The 13,260-nt window shown below is 40.3% G+C and overlaps 1 protein-coding gene across 4 annotated transcripts in view; it reads left to right on the forward strand.

The window, feature by feature from the left end:
• The window catches only part of pdgfd (platelet derived growth factor d), a 100,696-nt gene that overhangs the window by 59,140 nt on the left and 28,296 nt on the right, over positions 1–13,260 (forward strand). For all 4 annotated transcript variants that reach the window (XM_052026089.1, XM_052026092.1, XM_052026090.1 and 1 more), the window contains exon 3: positions 4,358–4,544. In XM_052026089.1, the coding sequence (XP_051882049.1) occupies positions 4,358–4,544 (187 nt within the window). The remainder of the gene's footprint in view (positions 1–4,357; positions 4,545–13,260) is intronic.

Raw genomic sequence — 13,260 nt, forward strand, 5'->3', positions numbered from 1 at the left:
GAAGACCACACTGTGAACACCAAATGCAGTACACTAGATTGGAAGAGGTACAAGTGATTCACTGTTTCACCTGGAAATACTGCTGGGGTTCCTGGATGGTGGGAAGAGAGGAAGTAAAAGAACGATTGTTGCATGGCTGCAGTTGCAAGGGAAAGTGCCATAAGAAGGGGGGTAGTTGGTTGAAATGGAAGAGTGGACCAGGGAGTCATGAAGGGAACAGTCTCTGTGAAATGCTGAAAGGCAAGATGAGGGGAAGGTGTGTCTGGTGGTGGAATCTCTTTGAAGGTGGCAAAAATTGCAGAGAATGACCTGTTGAATGCAGAGGCTGGTGGGGTGGAAGGTGAAGACCAGGAGAGCTCTATCCTTGTTCTGTCCTGGAGAAGATGGAGTGAGAGCAGAGACATGGCAAAAGGATGAGATGCAGTCAAGGCCTTTGTTAACAGAAGCAAAGTCGTAGTTCAGGAAGAAACAAGATATTTCAGAGGCACCTGTATGGAAAGTCTCATCATCAGAGCAAATATGATGGTGATAGAGGAACTGGGAGAATGGAACAGGGTCCATAGAGTATGAAGAGTAATCAGAATAGCTGTGGGAGTCAGTAGGCTTGTGATGTATGTTAAGTATTGAACCTATCTCCTGAGATAGAGACAAAGGGATCCAGAAAAGGAAGGAAAGAGTCAGAGATGGACCACGTGAAGATGAGGGCAGGGTAGAAATTGGCCGCAAAAATAATGAAATTGCCAAGTTCTGCATGGGTACAGGAGACAGCATTAATGCAGCCATCAATGCAATGGAAAAAAGAGTTGAGGGAGTGGGCCCAGATAGGACTGAAACAAAGACTGTTCCACATAATAATTTACCAATCCCAGCTGATCTGTCTGGAGGAAGTGTAAATAGAGGAAGACGAATGAAGCCGGAGGAGAGGGAGAACACAACACTGATGGAACTGTGAGATGGAAAAAATTGCAGTGGCTAGAGATTGGGTCAGTCATGATCTTATCGAATGGTGCAGCAAGCTCAAGGGACTGTATAGTGCACTCCTGTTCCTTTTGCTACTGTTCTTTTGTTCCACTTGCATGTGCCCTGTTGCCATCATCCCCCAAGTGATCCTCTTCCTCTTATCTGCTACCTATGAGATGCTGGGCGTTAGCTCCAGATCAGTGCTGCGTGAACAACCATGGCAAAGGTATCCTACTACAGATAGCATGCAGGCCCCCAGTAGTGACCTGAATCCACTTATGAACAAAGATACTGTCATAACCATTACCACAGAGGCTTCTGAGGCATGATCTGGTGGATGTTTATGATGATGTCTCTCTACAAGCATGTACAGTGTGGCTTGGACAACTGCCAAGATCACACAGATATTTTGGTGCCTTAACATGAGCTGACAAGGCCTCACCACTGTTGCCCCATCTGCTCCAGCTCACTCGTAATATATAACTTACCAACTAACAACTCAATTATTTTCTCACTGGTCCCCCTGAAATGTGACTAACTGACCTGATACATGGTGTGGTTGAGTCCTACAGTCACGCACACACAAGACTGAGAGACATATCAGGAAGAGGACCCACTGGACCAGTTGCACTATTCTTAGTCTGAGCCTTGCCCTTGCCTTTGCCCTTTGCAGGATGCCTACAGTTACATTTACCTCCTGTGCATTGCCCTCCGGTTTCTGCTGTGGCTGTTCCATGAGGCGCGGTAGCCTGCAAGTGGCCACCAGGCCTGGGCCACTGACCACCTTAATGGGCTTCTGACTGCTCCTGCTATCAGATGGCCTTTCCCACTGATCCTGAATGTCTCTGATTATCAGATTATCATTTTGGAAAACATTTAAGTAATATTTAAAAATACAAAACATGAATAAAAATATAAAAAGTAAATTGATGCTAAACCACATTCAACTTAAGTAAATTCATTAAAATAGTGTAGGTGTAAAAGAGACTAACAACTTGCCTTTATAGAGAAGTTCAGTGATGCCATTCAAGTGAATGGGGCCGTGCTCAGGCTCTGGGTGTGACTGGCATAAGGCTGAGCATATGCAGTGTACCCAGTCCACAAGCTCCATATAGTACTTACCTACTGCTGGACTCCCCACCAAGTCCAACTATAGAGTGGGAGGTCAAAGGCACCACCATCTCACTTCCATGTCATTCGTATGGTGCAAAGGCAGGTTTAGCCAGTACTTCATTATACAACCACTGACTCACTGTCAGCTTATCCATTGCCTGCTCCATCTCCTGAAGTGTAAAATACAGATCTTACCTATCTCAAGAACAAGGGTTGTTTATTAGGTAAACATGCACAGTTTATTTACATTTGATATTATCTAAAATGAATCCCCAATTACTGAAAGTGTCATGACAACCTAGAAAACAATGATCTTTTCTCGAACCGAATTTTGAGTGACTTCAGTAGGCCTTTGATGCTTTTATGATTGCTATGTGTTTCCTTGTTATAAAAATATGACTTTTAGGAATAAGAGATTACATTCTATGCAGTTCAGTTCTTTGATACCTCAGAAATATATTTAAAAATAAATATGAGGGCTATCTTTGACTCATGACAAAAGTGAAGTTATTCTGCTTCTATCAGGTCTTCAGCAATATAAATGCACATGCTTTGATAATTTATGTCTTTGGAGATTAATTTTATATTTCTGAATGCAATGTATATATGTGCTAGCCTTATATATTCTAGGTGATTATCTTCCATGGTTCAATGAAAACAACATGGTTCTTATTAAAGTTTACATTCCACAGTGAGAACATGCTCTTCATCATTTTTCACAAGGTGTCAGGCAGCAACTGTGCTGTGACAAATGTGACTTTACAAGCACTTTATTCTTCATTGATGATGGCTTTCTGACCTGTGTGGTTGGCTCACCATGGCAATGTCTTCATGCACAGCAACAAAGACAACCTGACACTACATCAATTACAACCATTTGTGGATTCCTGCCCATCTTCAAACATTGGGAAAGCATGTACATACTCATCCCACGTTAACTTTGACTTTGAGATCACCTTTTCACTCTGTTTCAATCTGCCAGTTTCAATCTCTCAGAAGCTAATTGATCCCTATCCCCTTCAGCACACCTTTCCTTAAACATTTTAGTATCATTCCAATGAAATTTAAAATAAACAAAATTTCAAACAGATTTTTTTTATATTTCAAAGACAAATTGCTTTCTCTGGAGAATATCTGATATTGCTAGTGAATAAATTTGCATTTGAATATGTTTCACATATCTGAAGCAGCAGGGTAAGATTCTGCACAAGCTCAATGATTGTAAATTGCTTCATCGTTCTCCTCTATTCTATTTTCTTCAATGTCAAGAGTTATATCACCTAAAGTATGCTTATGTCAGTCTTTCCTTAAATTAGCATTTGATATAACTTCATATTCAATAAAGTTAATAAATGTAGCTCATATTAGAAAAAAAGATCTTGTTTTTTGTCAGCATTTCTCTTAAGGAAATAGTTGTAAATTTTCTCAATAGCTACAATTTTAATCACATTCAAAATGGGAAGTCATGAGATTAGACAGTTGCAAAAAATATCCTATTTGCGTGTGTACAATTGCAGTGAAATTTATCCTGAGTAAAGGATAAAGAGAATTATTGCTTAAGTTCCCAAGTCATTCCAGGAAGTGTCACTTCTTGATTGCCTAGTAACACATCTTTCCAATTAAGCATGTAATCGACTTGGTTTTCAAATACACATAATTTGCATCTTTAGGTGATGTTTATTCATGTGCTCAGGCAGGCTAATGTTAGTACATAATATGATGGTTATGAACAGGATGGCACAGATGATATGCTTGTTTCTCTCCCTTGTTAATTTTCTCTCTCCTTCCCTGAAGAAGTCATCCTACGTCAGACTATTGATACACTAGTCGGTTTCCTCATTCTGGTTGCTATTCTGCATACGTGAGCAACATTTGTGAGCTAGAAAGTGAAAGTTCCATTAGTGTGATGGGAATAGTGGGTAAAGGAGTTGAGGGGTAATGGTAGTGGGAGAGAATCACAGCCCAATCCAACTCTATTTGCTCCCAGCAATGACATACATACATTAGCCAGCAAAATCACTGGATATTTTCTTCTCTTTAACTAAGAGCTGGTGTGGCCTGCTTGTAGTAATGTAATCCCAGATAAATTCAGGTAACTGATTACAGACCAAAGATCATTCACTGTGTGATTTTCATTCATGTGACCTTCATCAGATATGTTGCTCAGTACTGCCCCAAAAGCTTTCATTTAGCCACTAAAGCTCCTAAGGAACAATATTTATTTTGAAAGCAAGTGCACTATTTATAGAAGTAACCACAAAACATTGTACCCTCTATCTTTTAGGTATGACTTTGTAGAGGTGGAAGATATATCCGACACAAACCGAGTTATCCGTGGAAGGTGGTGTGGAAATAAGGAAGTTCCTCCAAGACTAACATCAAAAAGCAACAGACTAAGGATAACCTTTAAATCAGATGAATATTTTGTGGCCAAACCTGGATTTCGCATTTATTACTCTCCAGTGGAAGTGGTATGTAATAGCCATCAGTAAATTTATAACTAAGGACTCAAAAGTTTTGATTCGTACTTCCATCAATGGACTTTGTTTGCATGATGTAGTTGATGTGAATGGGATGGAGACATTATCAATCAGGTTATAATACTACAGTGCAATGTGAAATATGTCATGTGGCATGATACTTTTGTCAAAAAATATTACGTGGGTTCAAGCGAAAAAATAACAAGTGAGAACAGTTCAGTTGATGTCAGGAAAGTCATAATGCATTCTTCCTTAAATCATCTGAAAAGCTGTTTGGCAACATGCAATAATCGTGATGTGTTCTTTTAATTGCAGAGCAGCATTTTGTCTTAGGGTGGGAGCTAGAAGTATTTTGTCTGAAGAAAATTGCAAGTTGTTTATTTAAGAGGATGAAAAAATAATGTTTGAAGTGATGGAGGTTTCCTGTCTTCGGAAGGCGAGAGCTATTTTTTGGGAGGGTGGAAGTAACCTCTGAATCAAGGCATTCTAACCTAGTCAGATGAAAGGCTTCTGTTTGAGAAGAAGTTGGAGCCAAGACAGAAAATTGGAGTGCTGAAAAAGGCCGTTGTCTACTTTCTTGTTAACCTAACAGTTGGAACTGAAGATGCATTTCTGTTCAAGGTAGTAGTCCAATGTCTCAAATTTCCCTACAATATAATAGTAGTCTATTCTGCCCACCAGGTCTATGCCAACTCTCAGAACTATCCCATCAGTCCCATGCTCCCATTTATTTTCCCCGTAACCTATTCTCTCTCACGTGCCCATCAATTCCACACTGTCACCCACTAAACTAGGGGTAATTTTTCCATGGTCACAGGGAGAACTTGCAAACTCCACACAGACATCACCTGAAACCGGGATCACACCCAGGTTGCTGGAGTTGTGTGTTCCATCATTGTGCTTCCCTGAAATCTCATGTCATCTTAAAGACATTTCAATCTCACAACATTTTATAGTTGCTACATTATGTGAAAGCAATCCAAAAAGTTAATTTAAACATGAAAGTTGCCACATTTTTTCTTAAGGCTGAAATATTAATGAAAATTATTGAGTGGCATTGTTGGCATTATTGACAATCATTATTGGCATTGAGTATAGGAGTTGGGACATTGTGTCACAGTTGTATAAGTCACTGGTGAGGCCACACTTGGAGTACTGTGTACAGTTTTGGTCACCCTGTTATAGGAAAGAAGTGGTTAAACTGGAAAGAGTGCAGAAAAGATTTACGAGGATGTTGCCAGGACTAGAGGGCCTGAGTTATAAGGAGAGGTTGACCAGACTAGGTCTTTATTCCTTGGAATGTAGGAGAATGAGTGGCGACCTTATAGAAATGTTTAAAATTATGAGATGCATAGATAAGGTGGATAGCAACAGTCTTTTCCCCAGGGTAGGGGAGTCCAAAACTATAGGGCAAAAGTTTAGGGTGAGAGTGGAAAGATTTAAAAAGGACTTGAAGGTCAACTTTTTCACGCAAAGGGTGATGAGTATATGGAATGAGCTGCCAGAGGAAGTCGTTGAGGCAGGTACAATAGTATCATTTAAGAAGCACGTGGAGGAGAGGGGAGGGGAGGGGCCTGGAGGGATATGGGCCGAACATAGGAAATTGGGACTAGCTAGGTGGACAGCATGGTTGGCATGGACTCGTTGGGCTGAAGTGCCTGTATCCATGCTGTCTTGCTGTATGACTCTATGACTCTAAAATAATGAGAAACAAAGAAAAAATATACAACAGGATATTCATGAATAAAGTGTATAAGTTTTGGTATTATGTTGAATTCTGTGTTCCACAATAACAAAACAAAGTGTAATATTTTATTAATATAAAAGTGCAACAATTTCATACTTACAAAACTAAACATCAGTGATTCATTCAGCTGTTTAAAGGTTAACTACCCTGAGATACAAAGATCAGCCCACAAACAAGCACTTTCATTTCTAGTTTATAGAATTTTTTCTATTTTGTAATTATTACTAATTGGCAAGATATTAATTGGAATTGAGCTAGATTAGAAAGTTTTTTCATCTTAACAGAGTAAAATGTATCTTTATGCCCCATACCATTGCTCAGAATAATTTGAAAATTCTGGCAGGTGACAGAAACCTTGGTTTGAATATTGCAGACATTGTGTACACTTGCCTGAATACAATGCCAGATAGTTTGGCATTGATGAGTGTCGACAAGAGGACAAGTGAATTGATAGTCTCAAAATGCACATCATTTGGGGCTGCTGATGCCCAAGACTTCAGGAACATTATGGTTATTTCTCCAAGAGTATTGATACTTGTCATGGGATAGCTTGTGTTATGGGCAAGTAATCTAAAATGATGGCCACACTTTCTAGAAATATCCATAGGTCCTTTGGAAAATTGCAAAATGCTATTATTTTAACGTAGAATGCATTTGATTAAAATATGAGAGCTATGCAATCAATTTTCCAGAAAACAATTACCTCAAAAGATGGATGTGCATAATTCCGCCTGCCTTGGCTGAGCAAAAGCAGTAACCAACAGAGTGAGAGTATTTACAATTAGTATTAAGTCCTGTCAGCTTGTTTATCTTTTCTCCTCTGCTCCTGACAATCAGAATATGCAGTCGATGTTTTGTTGTAGTAAGAAATGCCAAAGTTTGAACAAAATTCCTTCAAAGCAAGTAAAATGAACTATTCATTTTCATGTGTGCAGATGGCAATTCAACTGTGATAATGGAGAAAAAGCTGAATTGAAAAATCTGATATGGCTTCATGTGAACTCTTACATGCATCTTTCTGATTTTGTTGCCTTATGCTGACTGCAATTAATCCCTTACTGAGGATTGCCCTGATTACCTGTCTTTTCCTTAAAGAAGCCCAAAGTCAGAGGCATGTTGTCATAGTGGATGATGTAAATCTATTCATGCCCACTTTTAGCAAGTAGTTCTCATAGAAAACACTGTTACATGGGAGGTCACAGCATATTATCTGAAGAAAAAGAAAACATTTTCAATTGGACCCCGCATAACGTTTGGGGAAAAGTTCAGATGTCGGATTTGAAAAGACCACCAGATACATTTTCTGCGACTGGTCTCCTGAAATGAAACCTTATTCAATATGAGTGTGGTTCAGGGAGTTGGGGATGAAGGTCATTTTACAGATATAATTACCACCAGGAAATTATGAGGACCATAAATATTGCTCTCCAAGCCTGATTCTTAAACTGTGCTGCTATTGCACGAGATTCTAGACCAACAGACTTTCAAAACTCCCCCCGCACACAAAAAAAAACAGATTAGTGGATAACCTTTAATCTCAAGTTAAATTCAAACCACTTTAATGTCAGAGCAAATATAATCTATCCCTCCTCATCCAGTTTGTAGCCTGATGCATATCTTGCCCTGTTTACATTCCAGCACACATGACTCACCATTCCCGTGGCTGAGACGAGGCAGATGATCTGTTCTCAAGCTTCGGCCTTTACTGCCCCAATTCAGTCATATGGTTGACCATATCCTCTGTTTTTTCTCATTCGTCTTGTGGGAGATTCTGGCATCAGCTGCAGATGATCTAGTTTGGACTTGAGTTGGCCAAATGAGAAATTATTTGAAAAAATACATTGTGGCACTTTTGAAAAAAAACAGCAGATCGCAAGGTCATTTGTGGAATTTACTTGTTATCCGTTGTAACATCATTGTCAAGGTCATTGATTTGCATGCAATCAACTAAAAATTATTTTGTAAGTTTTAGTGCAATTTGTATTTTCACATTGTATGTCAATATTTTGTATCAATTGTAAATCAGTTTCCTTCATTATCATTACATGTTTACTGTTAACTTTATCTGTTGGTCATTTTTAAAACGCAGCTTGCACATCTTCCAGATGTCAGATGGATTAAAGCCTGGAACCAAGTTAGGAACATGGTAGCAAGGATATCTGAGTACTAAGAAGCATCTAGGAGGATAAGGCAGTTAGAGAAGTAAAGGAACAGGAGTGGCACATTCAACCCCTTGACTCTTCACCTGTTCAATTAACTCCATTCATCCACCTATATTTCTGGGGGATTTTAACATGAAGGTGCATTGGGAAAGCCAGGAGGGTAGTGGATCTCAAGAGAGTCAGTTTGTGGAATGTCTACTGAGTGGCTTTTTGGAGCAGCTTGTTGATGAGCCCACCAGGGGATCAGCTGTTTTGGATTGGGTGCTGTGTAATGAACCTGAGGTGATTAGGAAACTAAAGGTAAAGGAACCATTAGGAAGTAGTGATCATAATATGATTGAGTTCAGTTTCAAATTTGAAAAGGAGAAGCTGATATCAGGTGTATCAATATTTCAGTGGAACAAAGGAAATTACAGTGGCATGAGAGAGGAGCTGGCCAAATAGATTGGAAATGTAAGCTAGTTGGAGGGACGGCAGAGCAGAAATGGATGAAATTTCTACAAGAAATAAGGAAAGTACGGGACAGATATATTCCAAGAAAAAAGGTTATGAATGGAAAAATGGCACAAACGTGGCTAACGAGACAGGTTAAGTCTAAAATAAAAGCAAAAGGGAGGGCATACAAGGAAGCAAAAATTAGTGGGAAAACAGAAGACTGGGAAACTTTTAAAAATTTACAGAAAGAAACTAAGAAGGTCGTTAGGAAAGAAAAGATGAATTATGAAAGGAAGTTGGCAGATAATATATAAAAGGATACTAAGTTTTTTTAAAATATGAAGAGTAAAAGAGAGACACAGGTTGATATAGGACCAATGGAAAATGGTGCGGGAGAGATTATAATGGATAACAAAGAGATGGCAGAGGAACTAAATGAGTATTTTGCATCAGTCTTCACTGTGGAAGACATCAGCAATATACCTGATAATCAGGGGTCTCAAGGGATAGAACTGAGTTCAGTCAAGATTACTAGAGAGAAGGTGCTCGGGAAGCTAATGGACTAAGGACAGATAAGTCTCCCGGACTGGATGAAGTGCACCCTTGGGTTCTGAAGGAGGTGGCTTTAGAGATTGTGGAGGCATTGGTGATAATTTTCCAGGCATCAATAGACTCTGGCATGGTTCCGGAGGACTGGAAGGTCGCAAATGTAGTTCTGCTGTATAAGAAAGGTGGGAGGCTGCATAAGGGAAATTACAGACTTATCAGTCTGACGTCGGTGGTTGGAAAGTTATTGGAGTCGATCCTCAAGGACAAGGTTATGGAATACCTAGAGGTGCATGACAAGATAAGTCCAAGCCAGCATGGTTTCATGAAGGGAAGATCCTGCCTGACCAACCTATTGGAGTGTATTGAGGAAATCTCAAGTAGGATCGATAAGGGAGAGGCTGTGGATGTTGTGTATTTGGATTTTCAAAAGGCCTTCAACAAGGTGCCGCACAAGATGCTGCTTAGTAAGATGAGAGCACATGGAATTACAGGAAGGATATTAGAATGGGTGCAGCATTGGCTTATAGGCAGAAAGCAAAGAGTGGGAATAAAGGGATCCTGTTCTGGTTGGCTGCCGGTTACCAGTGGTGTTCCGCAAGGGTCAGTGTTGGGGCCGCTTCTCTTTACACTGTATATCGATGATTTAGATTATGGGGTAAATGGTTTTGTGGCTAAGTTTGCAGATGACACCAAGATAGGTGGAGGAGTAGGGAGTATTGAAGAAATAGGAAGGTTGCAGAGAGACTTAGACAGTTTAGGAGAATGGGCAAAGAAATGGCAGATGAGATTCAATGTTGAGAAAAGTGCAGTTGTACTCTTTGGAAGAAGAAATCAATGGGCAGATTATTATCTAGATGGGGAGAAAATTCAAAGTACAGAAGTGCAAAGGGACTTGAGAGTCCTCGTGCAGGATACCCTAAAGGTTAACCACCAGGTTGGATCGGCGGTAAGAAAAGGGAATGCTATGTTGGCATTCATTTCGAGAGGTATAACATATAAAAGTAAGGAAGTGTTGATGAGGCTCTGTGGGGCACTGGTGAGACCTCATTTGGAATACAGTTTGGGGCTTATCTTAGGAAGGACGTGCTGACGTTGGAGAGGGTTCAGAGAAGATTTACGAGGATGATTCCCGGAATGAAAGGGCTTACATACGATGAGCAATTGTCGGCTCTTGGACCGTACTCACTAGAGTACAGAAGAATGAGAGGGGACCTCATAGAAACATTTCGAATGTCGAAAGGGCTAGACAGAGTAGATGTGGCTAAGTTGTTTCCCTTGGTGGGTGAGTCCAGGACTAGAGGGCACAGTCTTAGAATTAGAGGGTACCCATTTAGAACAGAAATGAGAAGAAATTTCTTCAGCCAGAGGGTTGTGGATTTATGGAATTCGTTGCCACATACAGCTGTGGAAGCCCGATCATTGGGGGTGTTTAGGGAGGAGATTGATAAATATCTAATTAGTCAAAGGATCAAGGGATATGGGGAAAAGGCCGGGAATTGGGGCTAGATGAGAATAGTTTAGCTCATGGTGAGGTAGCGGTGCAGATTCGATGGGCAGAACGGCCTACTTCTGCTCCTTTTGTCTTGTGATCTTGTGATATTTTACCTTTTGATATCCTTACTCAGCATAACATCACAGTCGTCTATCCTGATAATCTCAGCTGCACAGGAACCCACAGCCTAATGGAGGAGGAAATTTAATATTTTCATCACTATTCACATAGCAATGTGGGTTCCTGATTTCACCCTTAAATACTTAGCTTTGGAAAGCTCCAGTAAATTCTCAGCTGCAGGAAGGTATCGGTGGATTGGTTAGGTGGGTAGAAAAATTCATGCTGGAGAAATAGGAAGTTTCGCAGATGGGAAGGGTCAAAAAGATGAAGAAATATACAGTAAATGGTGGGATACTAAGAAGTGTAGAGGAGGAGAAAGATCTTGAAATGCATGTCCACAAATCCCCGAGGTAGACAAGGTGGTTAGGCATGCATAGAATGAAAAAGCAGGGAGGCCATGCAAGAACAGTATAAAACATTATCAGGCCACAGTTAGAGTAGAGTGTACAGTTCTGGTCAGGAAGGATGTGATGATGCTGAGGAGATTTACGAGAATGTGGGCAGAGCTGGAGAATCATAATTAAGAGGAGACACTGGCTAGGAGGGGGCTGCATTCTTACAGACAGCAGAGATTGAAGGAAGGTTTATTTGTGGTGGAAGGTGCAGACAGGATGTGCAGACAGGTTTAAGGATGGACCCGTTTCCCTTTGCAGAAAAAATGGATAAGTAGGAAACATCAATGTGAACTGTTAACTCAGTATCTCTCTCTCGCTCCTCAGATGCCTGACCTGATGAATGATTCCAGCATTTCTGCTTTTATTTCAGATTTCCAGAATCTGCAGGTTTTCACTTTTCAACTAAACCTGCACATCATTGTCAAAACTTTGTTCACAACTAGAGTTATATTCTCCACATTTTATATCACACTCTGTTCTTAGCAATTTATTCCTGGACTTTAACCATTAGTATTCAAAAACAGCCACAAGGAGGTGTGTGAGAGTGACCCAGAGTGACTGGGTACAGCTGGGATAAGAATTCTGGCCCTTGGATAATCAATGGTGTAACTCCATTTGTTACATGGTGTATCATCATATAATCGATGTAGTCATGACATGGTCTGAGTGCGAATCATATTATAGAGTCATTGCACAGTTGTATGAATGTCTGGACATGGTAAAGTCATACACATGGAAATTCTCTTAGATATTTGGCCTTGAAAGGGAAAAGAATGTATGAAATGTTTAGATATTAAAGGACCATCTGTGGTGAGAAAAGTTGGCGCTTAGGCTACGTTGTGTGAGAGATATTTCAGTCATTCCAAGATGTGTTTTGAAATTGTGGTATTCAGTCAGTCCCATGTGTTGCTCCCTCTCTTGAAACTTAAACAACTTCATATTCACTACAAATGGCAGTCCAACACAGTGAAATCCCACGTATAAAGCTGAGGCTTGACACTTCTTTTCAGTCTTAATTAGGCATAAGAAATCCACAAGCATACAGATCGTGACACTGATGATAGGAGTCATTTCAAAATTCATTAAGTGCCACTAAGACACTAATTTTATACAATTCCAGACTGCTGCAATGAAAAGTTGTTTGACATGAAATATCTTCTTAGGCAGTCCCTCAGGATTGAGAATGACTTGCTTCCACTCTGGTTTTGTGAGTTCTGAATTGGGTAATGAGGTCAATGTGGGAACCACAGACTTTTCCATAGATGGGGCAGTTGGTCGCTGATTTGGCAGCCAGGCGGGTGGGTAGCTTGTGAGGTGGCCTGCCCCTTCCATTGCTTACTCGGGCCTTCTGTGTGCTCACGGTATATGGCCAAGGTTCTCAATACCATCCTGAAAGTTCCTTCCATTCTTTGAGCGGTCATGGGCCAGAGGTTTCCGGAGTCAATGGGGATGCTGCACTTCAAGAAAGCTTTGAGTGCATCTTTGAATCTTTCTCTGTGTCCACTTGGTAATCTCCTCCCCCAACAGAGTCGGAATAGAGGATCTGTTTTGGAGTCAGGTATTGGACATTCAAACAACATGGTCAGCACAATATAACTGACTGAGGGAAATTAGGACCTCAGTACTGGGGATATTGGTTCCAAATAACACATGAAAATCACCCCCCACCCCAGCCAGAAGACTAAAGACAGCATATTTCATAAAATGTGTTAAAATATATTGAAGGAATATCTTTTTTCTTTATACAGTAAGTTGATTCCATTGCAAGCGTTAATAATAACCTCTTTTTTTTTGAGAATACCAAAAC

Source organism: Pristis pectinata, chromosome 11 (genome assembly GCF_009764475.1).
Source record: "Pristis pectinata isolate sPriPec2 chromosome 11, sPriPec2.1.pri, whole genome shotgun sequence".
Lineage (NCBI taxonomy): Eukaryota > Metazoa > Chordata > Chondrichthyes > Rhinopristiformes > Pristidae > Pristis > Pristis pectinata.